General features: G+C 38.1%; 1 protein-coding gene across 1 annotated transcript in view; it reads right to left on the reverse strand.

The window, feature by feature from the left end:
• The window catches only part of ACSS3 (acyl-CoA synthetase short chain family member 3), a gene marked incomplete at its 5' end in the record, with an annotated part of 91,906 nt that overhangs the window by 8,353 nt on the left and 61,403 nt on the right, over positions 1-22,150 (reverse strand). The window contains 2 exons of the mRNA XM_082308956.1: positions 9,647-9,710; positions 14,011-14,106. Of these exons, the coding sequence (XP_082165082.1) occupies positions 9,647-9,710; positions 14,011-14,106 (160 nt within the window). The remainder of the gene's footprint in view (positions 1-9,646; positions 9,711-14,010; positions 14,107-22,150) is intronic.

The following is a 22,150-nucleotide window of genomic DNA, read 5'->3' on the forward strand; positions in this document are numbered from 1 at the left end:
ACACTTCCCAGGTGGTCACCCAGGCTTCAGGAGGGCAGGCTGGCTTCTGCCCATGTGGAGGGAATTCACTGGCGTATTTTAAGCCTTTTAAGCTTAGTAAGCACCCTTGTGATACACAATCATGACCTACAGAGTATTTGCCTTGAAAAAAAAAAAATTAGAAAAACAATATATTGATCCCAGTGTTTGTGTATGTATGAGTTTAAAAGAAAAATCTCTTAGTTAGATTCAAGAAAAACCACTAGAGAATGGTAGTTACTATGGTTGTTGCTTGGTTGCTAATAGGATAGCAATTCATAACAGCCTCAGCCACTGCAAATTTTGCACTTTAAATTTATTTAACAGTCTGAAATATCCTTGTGATGGGAGAGAAAGGAAAATTCATGTTGACAAAGTCCTTAATAATTTCTCCACAGCTCTATTCAGTACTTTGCAATTAGTCATTAAATAGAAGAACCAATTTTATTGCTGAAATCAGAAAAACATTTCCCTTTCTGTAACTGTTTAGAAATCTAAACACAGAAGTATGCAACATATCACCAAAAATATAATCCCTGCTCCCACCATTTGGGGTTTTGGGGGCTTGATTTTGTTTCTTTGTTTTTCTTGTGGTTGTGTTTTTTTAAAGCAAGTTGCAATGATAAGTACATCCACAGTGCATATTTCATGAGTCTATGAAAACCACACCGCTAAACTACTGGCTACGGCAGGTATCTCTATAGTGCAAATCATAGCACAATACAGACACAATCTGAAAATGTGCCTCAATGGCCTTCTGTAAAAGGTTACTCGCAGTTAGGACTCCATTCCATCTACCAAGCAAAAACTGAATGCCGTCTTCCATGTGTCCATCTTTCAGGCAAAATAATTCCAGAGCAATGGGCAGATACAATTCTTCCATGATAGTAAAGCTCTTAGCATCATGACTGACTAGAATTTCTAGGTGCTGTGTAAACACAAATAATTAATAAAATTTATAAAGGTAGAATTCAGCTTGCCAGACCATAATTACGTGTATTGGAATTTTGCCAGGACATCAGGATTAAAATGCCCAGAGCCAAAAATACCTCCATCCCACTGCTGTCAGTGGGATTGCTGCCATGAATTCCAAAGGGAGCAGAACTGGATAATTATGTGAAAAGAGCCAGAAGAGAGAAAATGAGATAGTCAGAAAATAACAGGAATCTGAAAGTCAACATCTCTTCCCTTCCTCAACCCCTCCATAAAAAAGGAACATTTTTAGAAGTTGGGTTTGCGTCTGTTCTCCCTAGGAAACATAACACACACCTACAAAAGTTCTGTATTTAAAAACTGTTGCCTCTTTGTCCAAAGATTGAGTTGATACGCAAGGCCTTTTGGGGATATTTTTGTTAAGAGGATGTATTGACCAAAAGGTACCAGCTACACGTAAGTAAGGATGACTGCCCCAGACATGATCCTGCTTTCCTTTCACAAGCAACAGGAGCACAGAAGACCAAGACAGAAGGAGGTAGGTTCTTACACCATCATTTCCACAATATAAAAAGAAGTTGCTTTGCTTGGTTTCCCTTTGGGAGGTATTTACCGTATTTCTCCAGCTATCTGTCAACTTCTCCCTCTCTCATCCTGCATACGAAGCTACAAACCAGCCAGTGTTGAGCCTTTGCATCTGCTATCGGTTTAAAGATAAGCCCTCCCTTACACTATTCTTGCTTGGATTTTTCAAATGGTCATAACTCTGGCAGTGTCTTCTATCTCATCATTGCTTCTTCTTTCTGGAGAGGACAGTCATAAGCTTCATCGAATACCAATTCAAGACAAGCTTGCCAGCTTTTTCTAAAATCTGAATGTGTTACCAGCTATATTGGATCAGGCTAACTACAGTCAACTCATCCCATTTAACTAGAAAAGAATAGGCACAGTTTCAAGCCCAAGTTGAGGTTCAAGCCAAAAACCTACACTAAGCTGAATCAAAGCACCTGAACTTGAGAAAAGTTTACCTTTGGAACTCAAACTTTGAAAAAAGATGTATAGGTCTGAATTTTGATCTCACTCATGCCAGTTTTTCACCAGTACAGCAACAGCAGTACAAACGATGCTATTCTCCATTTACTCCAGTGAAATTAAGGTGACAATTGCAGAACTACAGGAACAAAGATAAGGTAATTTCATTATAAAGAGAAGAAACTAAGACAGATTAGGTGGACTTGGCAGCATCACTACAGGAACAAAGATAAGGTAATTTCATTATAAAGAGAAGAAACTAAGACAGATTAGGTGGACTTGGCAGCATCACAGGAAAAACTCTGAACTGCTTTCACAGTAACTGTTTTCTGCTAGAGAATTTCAAATGACAATCATCACCTGTTTTTTAAGCACTGTTTTACAGTTCATTTATTTTTCATACAACGGTGGCTGACCTTACACAGAACAACCCACCTTTAGCTTAGCCCAAGCAAATCTGACTCCATGTGTCACATCCTTTCAGGACGCCACTCATCAAAATGATGTAAGATTCCTTGTTGATGGAACAAAGCAATTATAGACATAGCACTCAAAAGATAATTTACAGAGAAAAGCAGATTTCTGAAAGTACAAATGAAAGTCAAAAACTATTAGAGATGCTACCTTGCTGAGTTTCAGAAAAGACATCCTTTTATTTTGTGGTAGACAATGGTATTCACAGGCTGTTCATTACAGCCAGTCAAAGCAAGTATAAGCCATTGTTAAATGAGTTGGGGCTTGTGAATGGAGCTAAATCATCCTGACTGGCAGCTATATTATTACTCAGCATTTATGTACTGCTGTGCATAAACATCACTCTTAAAATTTTTGATTGCAAGATCGAAAGCCATCTGGAATCTAGAAGCTTTTTCAGATACAAGGAACAACAGCACGGGAAAAAGGGTGGAGAAGGGGCAAGAGAAGAGATAGCATCTTGAACATTCACCAGTCTGCATGAAATATTCCTTTAATTAGCTGAAAGGTCACAGAAGCAGTTGGTTTCACTGTGGACTTTGCAGAAAAAGCCCTATAGTTTAGTGGGGAAGAGCGGAAGCATCAAAAACTAGTGAAAGTGCTTGGAAAAGGTTAAAAGTAAAGAAAGTTCAAATGCTACTCACATGTACTCAGCCAGAAATCTGTTAGAAAACCCATCTTTGGCCAAACTGCTCCCACACTGAAAGTGCCACTCATTGTTTCACTTGCAAAGGGAAAAGACAAAGCTGATAAAAACACATGTGGGAGGCTGGCAAGGAGAGAAATCTTTTGCACAGATTCATCGTGATCATCTAATCTGACCTCCCACATAACACAGTTTAAAGGATGTCACCGACTAAATCCTGTCTCAAGGCCGTAACTTTTGGTTAAATGACAGTGTATCTTTAAGACAGATATCCAGGTTTGACCTAGAGGTGTCAAAGAAAACCACCATATTCCCAGTAATTTGTTCCAATGGTTTAATACATTCACTGTTAAAATGATGTGTTTTACTTCTCATCTGAACACATCTAGCTTCAGCTTCCAATCTCTTTATGCTAGATTAAACAGCAGTCTCTCAGAGATGTCTTTGTCCTGTGGGTATTTCCTGACCTTGATAAAGTCATCACCTAACTGATCTTGGATAAAATTACATACCACAAGTTAAACTGTAAGTTTCCTTAAGCCAAGCTTTCCAGCACTAAAGTCATTCTCATTCATACCTTCTCCAAAATCCAGCCAGTTTCTCAATAGCCTTTTGAAATACAGGCATAAGAACTGAACATAATGCATTAATGGTTTTACTAACATCATATCCACAGATAATATTAACAGCTCATTTTCAGTTTCCCTACTGAATAACAAGGGATCACATTGCCTGCTTAGTTACACTAGCAGCTACATTTCATTCAAAGATCTTGTGTATTCAGAGGTTTTCCCACTGTAACATAAAGAGCTCCTTTGAAAGTCACTGCTTTCTAGGGTACAGTCCTTCATCTTATGAATCTAGCAAATTTTCACTGTTGCAAGGGGTCTATGCAGGACAACACACTTTCTTTACACAGTTCTACAAGCAACGCTTTTCTCCCTCCAGCAATCTTCCTTGAGGGCAGCTACTCAGTCAGGTCTGCAACATGTCCTCCGTTGGGTTGCCTTTAATTTTCTGCTATCTTATGTAAATTTTTTTTATTTGTTTATTTTACATTTTAAAAATTAATAGGAAAACACTAAACACCACTTCCAAAATGGCAAAGCACATCATTAAAATGACAAAAAATAAAAACAACTCAAACAATGGAGATACAGCTTAATCCCCCTCAGACACTCTAGAACAATCACATATGAGAAAGAGAACCATTTCTTAGAGTGTCTAAGTACTTGAATTTTCGTGATTATTACATTCATAGAAGAAAATTTCAGAATATTGAGTATTGTTTTTTTATCATTGGATCAAATTTAATGATAAAAGAATATATTCTTTTAAAAGCACAGAACAGAAGTAGTGTCACACACTTACAAAAAGAGAAAAATTGACAACATTCATTACCGAGACACTAAGTAACGATACAGTCTTCAGCAGCTATTTTGGCATCTCAGGTAGCTTCTATCTAACTGTCTTTCTTCTGAGCTAAGGCCATTTACCCTTCTCTTGGCTTCAGATGGAGTCTCCCCTTGCTTTCACTATCTGAAAACACTGCCATCACCTCCCCACCTCCTTTTCTTCCTGGGAAGGGGAAGAGCACAAACAAGAGCATATCCCAAATTAGAATGCCCATATGTTGATCCATCAAGTCTTACAAGATTTTTCTTTATTTTCTTTAATGGGATACAGAGGCACTACAATGTGCTGCAAAAGATTACATCTTTTTCTTGCCCTTTTCTTCCCTTTAAGCTCTTTTGGTTAGCATTTCTATTGTGCATCTTAATGATTACATTCCTGGCTTCAACTTGCTTCAGACTTCCATATAGATACTGATTAATTTTTTTTAATGCATTATAAGAAATATTAAATGAGTAAGCTTTTTACTGTACATCTATTTGCTCTCTAAATACTGTACAAAGATTGAACACAGTACTACAAATAATGAAACTGTGAATGAGTTCCTTATTTGTGAACAACATCTCTTCCACTAAAGGGTATTAACTTTATGGTATTTGCTTCAAAAGCCCTGTCAGATTTCTATTTAGCTAACTTAAAATCTAAAATAATAAAAAGCTGTAAATTTATCATGACCCTTTCTTTATAAAACCTCATGAATAAATATTATTTTTCAATACTTTATACTCTTACAGCACCGTACATAAAGTTTTGCATGATTTTACACTATATAATGGGGTGGGTCATCATTTGAAATATTTTAACTATTGACAGAACATTAAAATTTTCCTTTCTCTTCCTCCACTCATCCCAAATTCATAAAAAAAAAAACAAAACAAAACACAACATTAATGGTCTGCAGAGCCTCTCACACAAATTTGTAAATACTTTATCTCGTCAACCTCCATTATTATGGCACAAAATTAACTACAGAAACACTAGAGGAAGTGTAACTAGGATCTAGCAGGAAATTTACTGGCAGGCATTACTCGCTGTATAGAATGAGTATAAAGCAAATGTAGTCCTCTTGCTGTTGTGAATGAACATAAAGAATCATGCTAGCTAATGAGACGGTGCTGACAACTGATTCATAAAATAAACATAATGTGTTTGCGGTCTTTATAATGTACAAGAGCAAAACTGAGTTTCCTACTGCACTGGAATTTAAATGGGATTTCTCTTTGCTAATGTCCCTTAGGAGAACAGACAACTTTGAAAATTCTCATGGCTAATCATGATTACATATACACACATACACACACACATTTTCAAGTGTGGATTAATTACACGCAGGTCAGAACAATGCAAGCAGAAGTGTGTCACTAAATCAGACTGGTCTTGCTAATGGAGGTCATTGCCACTATCATTTTCACTTCAGAATAAATTATTGGTTAATTACCTTTCATGTCCAAAGATTCTAGCTCCAAAAAATGTAAATTTAGAAACAATTCATACGAGCCCACCCTCATGAGCTGCAGTCAGCTTCATTTTCCCTTGCCCTTTCATTATAAATGTTGTGACACTGCATTTGATTATTTTATCCTGAAAGACTTGTGAAATCAAAAAGATTATTGTATTGTCCAGGTAAATTAGCCTGTATAAGAGTTCTTGTCTGCAAAAATCTTTCCAAAAGGGCACAGATGATGGTTATATGAAAAAAAAAAAACAACTGGTATCAGTTGGCAGATGAACAAAGAAAAGAACGTACTTGGGGCAGAAAGATGGAGTAATTAAGTGTAAGAATTACCTGTTGTAAGAATAGATATTTTAAATACTATACTTACGAGCACTGCAGGCCTCAAGCAGCCCCCAACAGTCTTTACCGGGAGTTAGACTGGAATAAAAATAACCAAGAGCAGCAGCATACCACTTTTACACAGCTGGTATTGTAAGCAGTGTGTCGCCATTCTCCTCTCCGAGAAATAAGAATATTTCTCAACTCATGTATGCTACAGATAACGCAAACACTTATGTTTTTTTTCCAAAACGGTACACCATATTTTGCTGCTGAGTGTATGAAAGAGTAATAGTCAAGACTATCCTGACTCTCCCATTTTCTTCTAGCATGGGGACATGTCCCTGGGGTGACAAACAAACCCTGCTAATAACAAGGATCATCCCCACTATTTTTAAGGGGTCTGTACATGTAGAAGCCTGATGAAAAGAGGAAAGGCTTCTTTGCAGGAGGGCTTTACAAAAACTAGCCCTAATCAAAAAATAAAAAAAGTTTTACAGCTAAATAACTGCTTAGCTGAATGAAGCAGAAGACAGAAAATGTCATGTCTTAACGTAACGGCCACAGATTTTTATGACCAAAAAACCAATCAAACGCTACAGCAAATTGTCACATAGCAGAATGAAACCTGGAACAAAGTCTTAAGACACTGAGAATCATAATATCCTAAAGCCAACTTCTGTTAACAGTCCAAAGATTCAAATGTTGGAAGTGTTAAAAAATCCACAATTGGCCTCCTAAAGCTCATCAATGCCTTTCCCTTGTTTTCTTGGGGTGTTTTTTTGGTTAAGCTGCAGAATGAATTTTAAGAGATCATATTGTCTCAAAAGATTAAGTCAGAAAAAGGATGAAGAGAAAGAGGGGTGATAGTTAACCTACCTCAGACTTGATTTCATGTCAATTATGTTAACAACATAATGTGATTTCTTTGCCCCCTACTCTCCACCCTATTTCAGAATGGATATTACAATAAATATGGATACGATACAATAACAGTGTCCCTGTGCCATTACTCTTTTTTAAGTGATCCAATGCAAAAAAAAACCCAAACAAAACACCCACACATACCCCCCTCCCTCCCCCCCCGCCTTTTTCCCTATCAATTTTATTTGACTGCAGCAGAACTCATGGTGGGCAAGATAAAACAAAACAAACCAAACAACAACAACAAATCCATACATAAACACATTTGTAATCCCTTAAGATAAATGCCTAAATGTGGGGCCACATTAGGGAAGATAAATTCTGGCTTTAAGGTTTGACAATAACCCCAAACAGGATCTTCTAATATGGCAATATCCACTCCTGGCAGGCACTTAAAGGTAGTAATAACCGTAGTAATGAATGTATGCACACTTCTACCAACATTACCTGTTAGTAGATATAATTCAGCTTGTTTGGCAGAGTTGTTAAGGATGCAGTTCATTTCACTTCGCTTTTGGTAGATAACGCTAAGCACCTAGCCTAAGCTAGCTGTGTCATCCCTGCAGTCAGCAGAGAGACATGAGACATCTGGAAGCTGATTTATTCCATCCTAGCTGAATGCCTAAGACAGCTAGGATCAATTTTCTTAGAAAATATCTTTTTCTCTCTCCACTGACTACAAGCCTGTATTTTATTATGGTATCAGGCACTACAAAGGCGAGAGCTTTGAAAGATAGCCCTCCGCTCTGACCTGGGTTACTGATGCTGCAAACCACAGTCTACTAAAGGCTGAAGCAATTTTAATTATTCATACTCAGCAGTGGAATGAATGCACAATCTTACATGTGTCGCAGAAAAACTACATCTAAATATGAGTCTGCTGATTCAGGGGAGATCATGTGTGCACTTAAACACATGCCTGTGTGTCCTGGTGGGTTAGCCTAAGATGCTGAAAATTAGGCAGGGTATAGACTTCATCCTGAAAATACACATCCATGTCACACAGTACAATAACTTCATGTGATACTGTCTTAATCTCCACAGATGTCTAGTTACATTAGATCAGTAGCACAGCTGAGCAAAAAACTTCCATACCTCGGCAACTCCGACTCCCAATCAAGCACTATGCAGCCAGCCAGCCTGCATTTTCAGTGCTGCCTTTCTGCAGCACGCTCCAGTGCCTGTAGCTCTTAGGGGTCTCACCTCCAGCTCATGTGGCCACTGCCTCAATCCTCAGCTAACTTCCCTCTTTAACAACTCATCAAAATCGGTACATCTGCCCCAATGTTTTGTCTTTTGAAAAAACTGCAATTCACTGAAGGTTAATGCTTATCTTTGTATTTCTTTCCATTCATCTAAGCAAGCAATGAAGAATCTGAGTTACCACAACTCTCCTAAATTTTACCAGCACAGAAGTGGGTGAATGCATTTCTTTTGGGACTTGTATTTGCTGGCAGTTAGGAAGTGTTCAGAACTTAAGTATTTTCTGTGACTGAAAACAGAGGTGGCTACAGCTAACATGTTAATTGGAAAGTAGGTATCTGTCTGAGGAAAATGCCATTTGCCTAAAAGCCTGACAGAGCTGGCATGGGCTGCGGGGAGCAATAGCCTATCGAGCTTTACAGAAGTAAGGAAAGGTTCTGGCAACAGTGAGATGGCAGAAGGTAAGATAAAAGTAATTTATGTTCACAGTGTTACCTAAACAGAGGCTCCTTTATCTAAGAAAAGGCTCCAAGAAAGGTGTACTTTCAAAAAGTGTATTAAATATTAAAGCTTACGGAACTCATCTGACCGGAGTCTGGTAAATGGTACTAAAATCACCTACATGATGCACAGCAGGACTTTTTTCTTTTTCTCCCCGCCTGCCCCGGAGTCTTTTCCTGTAGGTATTTTGTCCAAGTACCACCATAATTGAATACCATTTCATGCAAAGCACACTCAGAGACATCTTGCTGTTTTTACAGGGATCAGAAAACACATATTCTCCCTCTAGGAATGTGCATCATTTGGGATTAGGAGACAGTGAAAGAGGAGGCAGCATCACACCAGTAAACCAAAGCATGCCAATCTGCATTGCTGTACTATTTCACTAAACTGAAAGATAAAACAGTGAAGAGAATGATTCAATATCTTGCTCATACATCCCAACAGGAAGGCTTAATCCAGTGCCTACAGGCTGGTAATTAAGAAAATGGTAAATTTTGCTGTAGTCTAAGAAACAAAAACAGCAACCCACACTCATTCATTCACACAATTTCACCTGCAATTTTTCAACATTAACGGACATAAAAAGTTCTGGCAGTTTGGTATCAATATCAGAGACAGCCATGCTTTTCAACCCTCATTACTTCAGTTATTGTTATATATATATAAACTTCAGTCAAAAGACAATCAACCCATGTAGGAAGCTTCTCTTAACATAAGATACTTACTTTACCACAATATTTCCTAAAGTCTTCGCCTTCACTGGTTCCTTATTTTCATCCAGAATCATCACTGCAAAAAAGTAATATAGGAAGACAACTCCTGTCAAGTAGTGTATTTTTAGGTGGAGGACAGTGTCTTTCTTCATGGACATCAACTTATGCCACACTTCAGAATGGCAATACACCAAGCAATAAAAGGAATTAAGTAGTTTGGGAGTTCCAAACTGGATAATCTCATGACCTTATTAACATTCAGCCTTAAGTACAATAAGTTTCAAATAATACTTGTGCTTTGGGAGCAGAAATAGCTCAAAGTCAAAAAGGGAAAACTATAGAACTGAAAATTAAAAGACACCTTCATATTGGAAAATCTGAACTTCCAAACAGCAAAGGATCCTTCAGATACATGACAAATACAAGAAAAAGTGTGCAGGTAACATGAGTAAGAAATAACAATTAAGATTACTGGAGGCTAACCCAGCTAATGCAAGAAATACTATTAGCAGTAAATAAGTGTGTCTGGTTTTCAAAGGCTCTCAGGAGACCCAGAAAGATGCTCCCCAGCTGACAAGGCTTATTCTAGTCTAGCACAACAGGGCAGAGTAACTCGTGAACAGCCACACAGCAGGGCAACGCTAGAGTACAGCGAAGAATCCAGACTCCCCAACAGAAGCCTTTTCCCTGGATGACGCTGGACCATCAACTTCAGTGAAAGCATCGTATCCTGGTACTGAGGTTTCTGAGGAAAAACACCTGAAATAGATTTCCCAGATGACTGCACGGAAGAGGCTACTACAACCACCCATTCCATCTGAAGGTGTGGGCATAAGGAAGGAATGACAGGTATCAACTTGGCCTGTGATAAATGGCATTAAATAAAGTTAAATGACTAAACCATGGAAAAACAGGGAGGAAAGATTTTGACAGACTGGGCTGACATGGATTTAAAAACATGCTTTTTGAAGCCTGCCCAAGCAAAGAAAGCAAATGTTCAGCTGGATCTAAATTACTGCAAATAATCTTACATTCTGTATTAAAAAGTTCCAGAGGAAATGGGGAAAAGAGGATGACAGACTTCTGACTAAAACCTTGCTAAGACTCTTATGAGTAATGTAATGTCCTATCTGTCCAAAGAATGCCAACATCTGTAATTTACTACTTCTGGTTGAAGCCACTCCTTCAAAGAGGATGGTAATTTTTAAGTAACTGAAGAGCCTGTTGAAAGCAATGGCTCAGCTCATAGACACAAGCCAGTCCACAAGGGCAGTTTTACAAATCAGTGACTTTGAAGGAGTAACTGGGATAGAAAATCAAAAGGATGAATGGAAACATAGAAGACAGTTATGAAAAACAGTAAGAATGGCATAAATAAAACCCAGTTATAATCTGTAAACACATTTTTTTTCTTATATATTTTTAGATGGTGTAAGAACATGTGTAAGAACATAGTATCGTTAGATTTGGAGAATTTAGGCTCAGAACACACAATGAAAAAGACCAACTCACATGTAGCTTTTAAAGCTTTCTTTCCCATTTTTTTTTCCAATTTTTATTATACTAAAGTAAAATCTAGTCAGTTTATTGTAACTATTTTCTCAAGGTAGCAATTCCAGCATTTATTCTCCTCCTTGCAAGCAGCGTATTTCAATGTACAAAAATCTGGGGAAGGAAGATATTATACTGCTCACTCCTGAATTACTGAAGAACTGACTTAATTCTTCAAAATGTGGCACTTGCTTCAGTTTGAAAACAATGCAATGAAATTATCTGGAAAGGGTGCAAGTAGATCAAAGAGAAAGCACAATATAATTTCTGATTTAAGGCAACAGAACTAGAAATTCATATGGTATCTTGATTCACTTTTAAATGCAATTTGTGCCACTGCACTTTGATATCACAGCTAAATACTGCTTTTATTTTTTATATTCTAAAAAAATCAGCAAAGGTATCAGTTTATTTTAGCAATACTGTGACAGGGAAGAATTTGGCTGTTTAAAAAAAAAAAAAGTAGATTTTGTAACGTTTTATTTATATCACAGCATAAATACAACATAACTTTAGCAATGTCTAAAACCATTAACAGTTGCATGTATAATCTAAAAATACAGAATCTAGCTTCTAAATAGCATAAGGATCTCTTCTAATTAATATAGTAAAAGCAGCAAAACAACATCAAAACAGAAGTGGGTGACAGCAAGACAGCTGCCAGTACAGAGTAATTTCAAGATCCACTATTTTATGAATGGTTGCATTACCGGACATAATTGACCTCAAACCAAAGACTGAAAGGAGTAAAGTTCTTTCATAAATCTTTAGTGAATTTTAGTGTTCATTTTATGTTTCCCTTTTAAGGCATGCTAAAGACATTTCCTTCACTCTGTTTGAAGAAATTCTTTACTTACACTAGGACCAATATTCCAAAAAAATTGTAGGAAATTTTTATATTCTTGCTACTCATACTTTTTTCTAGGCCTGACTATCATCTGATAGCATGTGTCATGCAACTACATTCTTCCACTCTTCCCTATTGTGCCGGTTTTGGCTGGGATAGAGTTAATTTTCTTCACAGTAGCTAGTACGGGGCTACATTTTGGATTTGTGCTGAAAACAGTGTTGATAATACAGGGATGTTTCCATTATTGCTGAGCAGTGCTTACACAGAGTCAAGGCTTTTTCTGCTCCTCACACCATCCCACCACTTCTCACACCTCTTCTTGTGCTGGGGGTGCACAAGAAGTTGGGAGGGGACACAGCTGGGACAGCTGACCCCAACTGACCAAAGGGCTATTCCATACCATATGACATCATGCTCAGCATAGAAAGCTCGGGGAAGAAGGAGGAAGGGGGGTCATTTGGAGTTATGGTGTTTGTCTTCCCAAGTAGCTGTTACGCGTGATGGAGCCCTGCTCTCCTGGAGATGGCTGAACACCTGCCTGCCGATGGGAAGTAGTGAATTAATTCCTTGCTTTGCTTTGCTTGCATGCACGGCTTTTGCTTTCTCTATCAAACTGCCTTTATCTTAACCCACAAGTTTTCTCACTTTTAATCTTGTGATTCTCTCCCCGATCCCACCAGAGGGGAGTGAGCGAGCAGCTGGGTGGTGCTTAGCTGCCGCCTGGGGTTAAACCACAACACCTATTTATTACAACTCTGGACAAACTTCACAGCTTTGTTTTAACGTTGCTTTTAAGCTATTGCTTGTCTTCATGACATAATTGTAAATGTCAAAACCCAGAGCTGCTGAAAATGTTTATTTTCTTTAATGTTCACTTCTGCTTGTGTGTATTAGAAGAAAAAACAGTTTAGCTCTTTCTGCCCAATGATGTGAGAACTTTTCCTGAAAATGGTTTGATCTTTAATGTAATTATTTTTTGGACTTCAAGTAATTCTTGAAAACTGTGTTAAAATCAGGGTTCCCAGGTATAAAAATATTATTGCATTCTTAATCCTGTGGCTGCACGAGGTGCGACAACCCTCTGCATGCAAATGTCTTCCAGACAATGAGTGCTCATCCTTTTAATGTTGGTCCATAGCCTACCATTTCTCCCCGCTGGAAATAAAAATGCTCCACAAGTACTGAAAGATAATATGCTTAACAAGTCTCTCAAATATGACCCCATATACCTATACAAAAAGGCAGAAAACTGACTTTGATTTTCTTTAAAGAAGCATGAGATGAGTTCAAACAGAAGATTTATATCCTTGCCAAGCTGCTTGTTAGCTCACTATGACGTATTTGAGGAAGACACAGACCTCAGTAAGAATTTTCTTCGTGCACTTCAGAATGCTTCTCATATAAAATTGTAAAGCCAAAAGAAAATCCAATCAATCTAATCAATGTGTCTCTGAGACATAATTATTCAATGTACATCTCCCAAACCAAAACTATTTAAGCCCTGAAAATTGAAAACACAGGTATAACAGAACCCTCAAAGTGCAAGTTATAGCAATTATTTGTCCAGTTATCATTTATTTCTTCTTTTGCTGATGGTTATTACTAACATTTTTCTTCCTGATTTGCCAATACAAATGTTACTGCTGCTCTCATTTAAAACAGTGCAACTGTAGATAAAGCCTTAAAGCATAGTATTTTTCTTCATATCTTTGTTATATCCAGGGTAGAAGTATGTGCTAGCCCTTTCACATAATAAAGATAGGAGCAGTTGATCAATTTTCTTGAACATAACTCTGAATTTCTTATTCACAATCACATTCCACAACACACAAAAAAGCAGAGCTTCCTGTTACAGGAAGGAGGAAAATGTGTTAGTAAGAGTGTAATTTGCTTTCCCTATGAGGTAAGAAAATTAAAGAGCACTTAGGAATATAAGCAATATCCTTTTCTAGTAGCAAGTTTAGCACAGTCTTACCATTGTAGCCTGGCACTGGTTTCCCTGCCTGTCCGGGTGGAGGTGTTGTAGAGTTCCCCAAACCAATACAGGAAGCAGTAATTGCAGAACCAGATTCTGTTAAGAGAACACAAACATTGTCAGTTAAGATTGTTCTTCATGTCATTAAGTATTTATTAGTTCTAAGTTTTGCTTCTAGTTCAGCACATCAAAATAATAAAATAACATAAAAATCCCAGACAAGCAATGGAAGATTCAGTATTCAGGAGCTTTTATGTATTATCTAATGAATGTAAGTTCATTACAAAAGCTTGCATTCTTCAAAAGGGAACTTTTTCCATTTCATAGAAGACAGTCAGAAATAAACACTTTCTGCATTACACCTATAGTTTATTCTGCAATGGGTAAGGTTATACCACGCCAGTAAGAAACTGCCTACAGCAAAGGCATGACAGAAATACTGTGTAGGGCAGATGTACTTCAAGGTTTATTTCACGAGTCAAAATCCTTGGTAAAAATGAATTCTGGAAAAAAAAACATTAATCCATTCTTGGCTGATTATCTTATCCCTGTAAAGAAATATTCAAGTGTCTGTTGTTCTATTTTGGAGGTACACATTCAGAGATTTGGAAGGTGAATAAATGCCAAATCTTCTCCATGACAATATCGGTCAGGAAGATGAGAAAAGAGGTAGTGCCTAACAAAATTTACTGTAAATAATGAAGTCAGGAACATCTCTTCTATAATCCTGAAGATCTCACTAGTATTTCTTGGTGGGAACTACTTCAGATAATGAAAAGGCTCAAAAAGAAAGAGGGTAGAAAAGTCAGACCTAAATTTTCACTGCTGCCAAAATAAGCTCAAAAGGAACAATCTAAGGACCGGGAATCAAGCTGCTGCAAGATGTTGTGATCATAATCCAGATGTTTTCTCCTCCTCCACCTACAAACATTAAAGATTTACTAACCACAGCATTTTGGAGTGTGTTTCTTTTGGGTGTGCAGGGAGGGCAAGGAAGATGTGAGAAGATAAATGTCTCTTGGGTTTTGAATCTTAGGAAGTTATCCATTCATTGAACTGCCGACAGACAAATTGAACACTGGCACTGCGTGCCTTTGCTCCCTGCACGAAGCCCACGGATGGCAGGTCTGGAATCCCCTCTGAAGTGCCAACATAAAATACTTTGTTCAGAGCTTCCAAATGAGACAGCATGAATATCCCCTGTAATGCCTACGCCTTCCTAATTATGCCCATAGTTAGACAGTTAGAAATTCCTCCCTCCTCACCTTCCTGTTTTTCTTAAGAAAGCTCAATCTCACATAACATTTTTATACTACAAGATTTGTTATTATAGAAGAGGAATAAAAACTATCAAGTCATATAACAGAGAATCTAGGTTTGAAAAAAGACCAGTTGCTCTTCTCTCTTTCCCTCTAAGAAAAAAATCAATAGAAATTATGTTTAAATGCTGCTGTAACTCTGAGCCACAGCAAACAAAGTGTAGGTGGTTGTAAATATTAGCAGGAACACAGTATGAGACTATTACTTTAAAAACATGGCTTTATCATTCTGGAGATGTCCCAAGTCTCAGGTCACTCGGCCTGGAATTCATAGTCCACACCACCCTCAAGTATCAGCACAACAAAGCAGGTTTTTCTTCAGCTCTATATTTGTATCTGATCAGTATGGTCAAAACTATTTTCAGTTCTCTTGCATTAGGAAATTACAGTTGGTTTTGCTGTGAATTTTCTCAGCTTCCATAGCATTCATCTGCCACTTCAGAAGTTGTTAAATGACTATTCAAGTGCTAAAAGAAGCAAGAACAAGAACAAAATTACAGAAACTTGTCGTGATTTTACGTTAGGTGTTAGTAAGTAGCTGAAAATTAGCAATAACATAGCATAGTTAAGCTAGGGCCTAACTCCAGCTGTGGGACACAGAATGAGAAGTATCAACCCTCAATGCTAATAAAGACAGGCTAAAAAGTTTGCTTAGTTGTTTCCCCATCTTCCCCTGGTCCTTCTTCTACATAATGCACTTTCCCTGCACAATCGCGGATCCTGATCTTTTCTTCCAACAAGTAGAACACCCAAGCTAAAATTACAGTGGTGACACAACATCAAAATGATCTAACACACCCCATCCGTGATCACACCGAAAGTTGCAAGAAGAAAAACGCACAATTTATTCAACAGTTTGGGAGCTTCATTTTCTGCAGTGTCTATACTGAAGACTTTTTTCCTCTTTTCCTTGGAACAGAATGAAAAATGGTGTTTTTCTTAGAGAACAGTGAATTGGAAAAGACAGTGGAAGCTTCGGACAGTTTCTCTTTTGACTGTGTTAGGAGGAAAAGAAGTGGTAGCACGGAGTATATCTTGCTTTACATATTGCATGGCAAGAGCTAAAAAACATACTGTAACAGACCAGGTGATAAAGGTATTCTCCTATCACCAAAACATAATAATTAGGTTTGCTACTGAGAGGCAGGGAACACAGCATCACTGTTAACGTGAGGTACGAGTAAGATTTGCATGAAGCAGGAATTGACAAACATTTCTAATCAAGAGCTCAAAATCAAAAAGCCCTGAGGGGAGAGGGAGAATCCAAAATTTCTGAAAACTAGTTCAGATTTGCTTGACTCTCTGATACACTGATAATGAAAACAACATAAACTAGAAAGGAAACTTCATCATACTAATTTGTCTGTATTTGTCCCTGCTTTTTGGACAACAGTGAATAAGACTGAATGAAAGCCCACTTACTCTAAACAAGAATCACAAGTTCTAAAACTTTGTGAATAGGTCTTCATAATTGCTGCTATTTCTTCTATTGTCTTCTCAATTACCAGTGGATATATCATTTACATATTTACCCAGTGCTCTAATCTCTAAGCCGTACATTCAGTTCCCATGAGTCAATAAGACTTTTCATATACATGAAAAAAATACTGGTTTTTGGTGCTTGGACCAGATATTAATTCAGAGAGGGAATCCCAAAAGCATCTGCTCTTTGTGTTATGTTAACAGTTCCTGAATGCTAAAGATTTCCTTACAATGTAGAAGCACGAAGGAGTACTATCAAAGGATAGCATGAATCTTTGTGCTGTACATTTCTTGGGAAATCAACACATATCTTCCAAACAGGATGCTGGATTGAAATATCAATTTCCCAAACCTATCAGAAAACAGCAATCCCTTTCTAGGACAGCGTTTTTTATGACAGAAAAAACAGTCTGACTTGGAAGTGGAATTCAATTCAAAATCCTGCTGAAAAGAAATCATCACTGTTCAGACGAATACAGAAAAATAAGTACTGACAAGAAATTTTCCTTACCAATTATGTGTAATACAAGTACTGTGTGGCCCTTTTATATATTTCCAATAAGTAAAGTTGCTTAAGAATCTTTGGTTTCAATTAAGGTTGGTTTCTTTACAATTCAAGTTAGGACCTATATGCAGGTTACAAGACCCAGGTCTGAAAGTTAAAACAGCAGCACTTTGAAGAAGGATAATGCTTGTCAAATGGACACTGTATTCCACCTACCCCTTACATCAGGTTTCTGAATGTACAAACAGACATCTCTTACCTGACACTCACTTGTTTATAGCTGCAGATTCCCCAAAATTAATGCACAGCATCTAGACAGATTCCCAACACCAAAGTCCTTAGGAACTTGCATATTTTTAATGTAAGGAACGGAACAGTAGATCTGTCTTCCAGTCAGTCCCTTCTGCAAACGTTTCGGCGCTAACCTTCCACCCACTATGCTAGCAAGTTAGCTTGCCCTCCGGCTGTGGAAGGCTTTTCAGGGACAACTGGATCATAAAACTAATTTCCTTTTTGTGTAACACCTTATAATGTGACAATGAAACAGCGATTTAGAAGAGCAATGTTTTACACTGGAAGAGCAATGTTTCACAACTAGTCTGGTAACTACATTCAACATCTGCTCCGAGTTATAATGGAATGAATATATATACCTCTGAGAATAATGAAAAGCACTTCACTGAGACTTGGAAGAGAGAGTTAGTGAGAGATTGTCTTAAAATCATAGCTGTTAAAATTTCCCAAGTCCCTCCTTACGTTTTTACTTTCAGGATAAGGGCTGATGTAAAGAAATAGCCCTCAAAATTCAAAGATAGGACCTTCTTTGTTTTGTCCCACTCTACATGTAAGTGAAAGATATTATTTTAAAGATATTTCAATATTATTGAGTTATACTGGACAGTTAATGAATAGTCCAATACAAGCATTCTTGTTGCATTTGTGTCTCTGAAAGCAATTCTTAAGATGCCAGAGAAGACGCTGCTGATGCAGAAGCGAAAAGTGCACTCTTACGAGTAGCAAGGGGAGTCTCTGTAAGGCTACACCTGACTTTATTCACCAGAAAGCTTCCACCTGCCTGTCTGCCTGACTTGCAGCAGCTGTGCTCTGCCAAACGATGCAGAGCAACAGCTAGTAAGTTCTGTGCTCAAAATTGTCTTGCTCATTCACATTCAACAGTCAAGTTCAACCAAAATAAACAGTTTTGAAATAACTCAGGTCTTTAAAGATGAAATATGCCCTGTATCACTTACATTCCTGATACATTATAATTTCTAGACCGTGTCTCATGTTCCTCAACATAATAGACTGTCACACTGCTGAAAGATTGTATTTTCTGGTAGGAAGCACTTAGGGAAAACAGACTGCATTTTGACATCAATATTTGAGTTTGGGCTGCACTACATGAGTAATATGAGGCTGTCTGCTTTGAATTTTTTAGGATGCAATGGATAGATACTGGAAGCATTGTCACAAATGGGCAACCACTGATCTGCAATATGCTACATATTTACGACATAGAGGCAAGAGGTAACCGTACAACCGCTTTGTGAGTTGATAAAGTAGACTGACTGTAGTCATGGGGTGAAGCATGACGGGTGTGCTTGACCCCTTGACCAGACTGGCAGTGGTTTGGTGCAGGCTCCAGAAGAGGTAAAGGCCTGAGCTGTAGCTGGGCAGTGAACTCCTCTCGTATCAATCTGTTCTCTGAAAACCCACAAAGGAACAGTGTGACACAGTGACCATCAATTTCATATATACCTTTCCCATTGCATGTAATTTGACTACAAGCCAACCACTTTATTCCATAAAATACGAAAGCCTAAGTGAGCCGCCTTTGAGCTCCCCCTGCTAGGCAGCGTGGATTCATGGCGGTGATCTCCCCTTGAGCTGGGACACCTCTCAAGGTTGCTCCTCAAGGCAGAGAGACCTTTTACTAGCAGCAGATGTTTGGTAAGCAACCGATATTGTGCATGACCTTGTAGTATGGCAACTTTCATTTTGTCTTGGTAACTTTGACTGCATGGTGAATTGGCGCTAATGAAGTATTACATAAACTTTGCACATACAATCCCTTAGACATAAACAGTTGTCCAAGTCCGAGACTAAGATTTGGCCTAACCACACCTAAGCTCCATCAGGAGTTTAGAAAGCAAGGGGGTCTACTCTGAACCTTGTGATTCAATGGGAGGGTCCTCCTTACCCTTTTGCATCTACCATCTCTCTGTGAATCATTTTAACTCGAGTGTAATTCAGTTTTCCTTCGTATGATTCTTCCATGCAGTAATAAATAGAATGAACCTTGCCATCGAACTTTGTTAAATCACACTTTTACAACATCATACTAAAACCACTTTTGCTAATACCTTTGTTGGTGATTCCTTAAGCATTCTAAACCACCCATTTGTGACAAATTGGCATAGTCAGCAGGATCCTAAATCAGGATTCGCAACAAGCATGCAAAAGAAGTGGGAAGTTGTTATATAGCAGGAGAAAAAAGAAGAAAAAGGAGCAACTGCCATACACTAAAGCATTAATGAATGCAATAAATATAATACACTAAATTCTCACTGTGGCAGTGCTGTTTTGAGCCATTCTCCTGGCAAAGCTGTCATTTTGGTTGAGGGGAATTAAAGGAATTACTACAGCAGAAGATAGCACCGGTAAATGGAGAGGAGGGTCTATGGAAGGGAAAAAGCTTAGGCAGCAACTGGTAACAAACCCATCCGTATAGCAACAATGCAGCTCTGAAGAGACTCCTTGCACACGCTCCCTCCGCACCGTAGTTATTTTAATTAGGCCAGAAAGGGTGGAATGAAGAATTAAATAAAGTAACAGCAACATTCTTTCTAGTATCGCAACAACTACAGGGCATCCAGGAACAGAAAGCCACAGTACCAGATGAATTATAGCACTCAAAATCTGCATCACAGCATACCATGCTGCTTCCTTATAATAAAATCAAATCTAACAAATCACAGAAATAATATGTACTGGGAGGGGCCTGAAGATTCAGGGGCCAGATCATCAAATATTCATGCAGATCTCATTTCCTTCAGCATATGACTGTGCAGAGCAAAAAAAGTCAGTTTCCCAGACAGTTCTTCATCACTAAAACCCAAGCAAGTTTCTAAGTCTCTGACTGCAATAGTAGTAGGTGGCCACCGTCACAACTTGTGATTTAGCACTGTTAACTCTGACAAATTCTCTCTAGATAGCCATGCTGCAGGATGGTAGCCCAAGCACCACTTTAGTCTTATGCTTACTGGTCTTGGAAGATAATTTCAGATAATTGTTTTAGCCTCCGTACAGAACAGCTCAGCCATGCCTTCAGCAAGGACTCAAAAACATTCACTGTATAATTTTGCCATGAAGTTTTCTTCATCTCTTCCCTGGAAGAGATCTACATTTTCTGCTCAGCTCCAGGCTGGTGCATGAGACATGATGAAGTACTAATGTGTAGAAAGACCAAGTACACCTGCCTAGTGCTGGGTATTTAACTACAAACAGTCTGATGCTAATTATCCATCAACATGAAAACAAGATGACACCTGGAAACGATTACCCCAGAGCGCTAAAGAGGAGAACAGGTTGGATAATCCCAATGCAATGTGATGTGTGATGCTGGGCTCTCGGCTGGCAGACTGCCACAGAAGTCCACAGTACAGCTGCACCCACATTGTTAGCGTCTGTTGAAATGCCATGATTTTTACTGCCTTCTAAGGGTAAAGGCTAGTGAAAAATACTTTTCAGATCTATGATAATTATATCATGAACTTCCCCATCCATTTTACTCATTTCCTCTTCATTTTGCTTAAGTCTGTCACCAAATGAAGTGAAATTTAATGGCAGAGCTTATATTTACTGAAATTCTCATCTTCTAATATATTTAGCAGGGTACTGCAGCAAATTATAACAGAAAAGTGAAAGGAGCCACAAGGAGACAACAGTGACTGAAGAATGTGGAGAACTGCAAATTCTTAAGGATTCCCTGATACAGTTTTATCAACTGTCAGAAAGCAAGTGTGAAATTAAATCCAATTCACACATTATGCACAATTAGGTTACATTAAAGACGATCTGTCATCCTAAACTGTGAAAGGCTTTGCTGGCTACTAGTGAAACTTCCAAAACTCTTGCATGCATCATTTGGTATTTCATTTCACCCCTTATTTCTGAGGACTATGACAGATGAAAATTCTTGAACAGTGATGGTAATTATCATTTACTTTTCCTCCATCTGACTGCATTCTTAACTTATTTCTCTTGTGAATTAAGCACATGCAGCATCAACACAATAAATACCAGGTGCATACAGAATGCCAAAATATGGTAAGTAAGTAGCAGGGGTCTATTTTAGCAAAACCCATAAGAAGTATCAAATTTTAGGTGAGGCATGCAAGTTCAGTGATTTGTAATCAAGATTTTCACAGTTTTCTTACAAGGAGTTTTTCAAGTCCTTACAAACTTAAGTAAAGCTAGGGTAAAGAATATGCAATAAACCAACTGGAAAGAATTTCAGTTAAGACATTCTTGCTTGAATGTTATTTAGAGAGACTATCACATCTAAAGCTTGACCTTGTCCATCAGGCTGCTTACAATTTAGATTACATTCATTTGGCAGAAGATCAGAACAATTTGTTACCTTGAGGTGGGATGGCTGCAAAACATGTTCGTTCATCCTGCTACTACTCTACAAAACAGAGTATAAAACCTCTACAAGTTAACTGTAAGCCTCACAGAAGAACAACAGTGGTTTTCACCTGTTCTTCACATCCAAGTGGAATGAAATTTGACCTTTCTCACTTGGTTAAATTGCATACAGAGCCTTAAAAAA

Source organism: Platalea leucorodia (genome assembly GCF_965183815.1).
Source record: "Platalea leucorodia genome assembly, chromosome: 4".
In the NCBI taxonomy this organism is placed as follows: Eukaryota; Metazoa; Chordata; class Aves; order Pelecaniformes; family Threskiornithidae; genus Platalea; species Platalea leucorodia.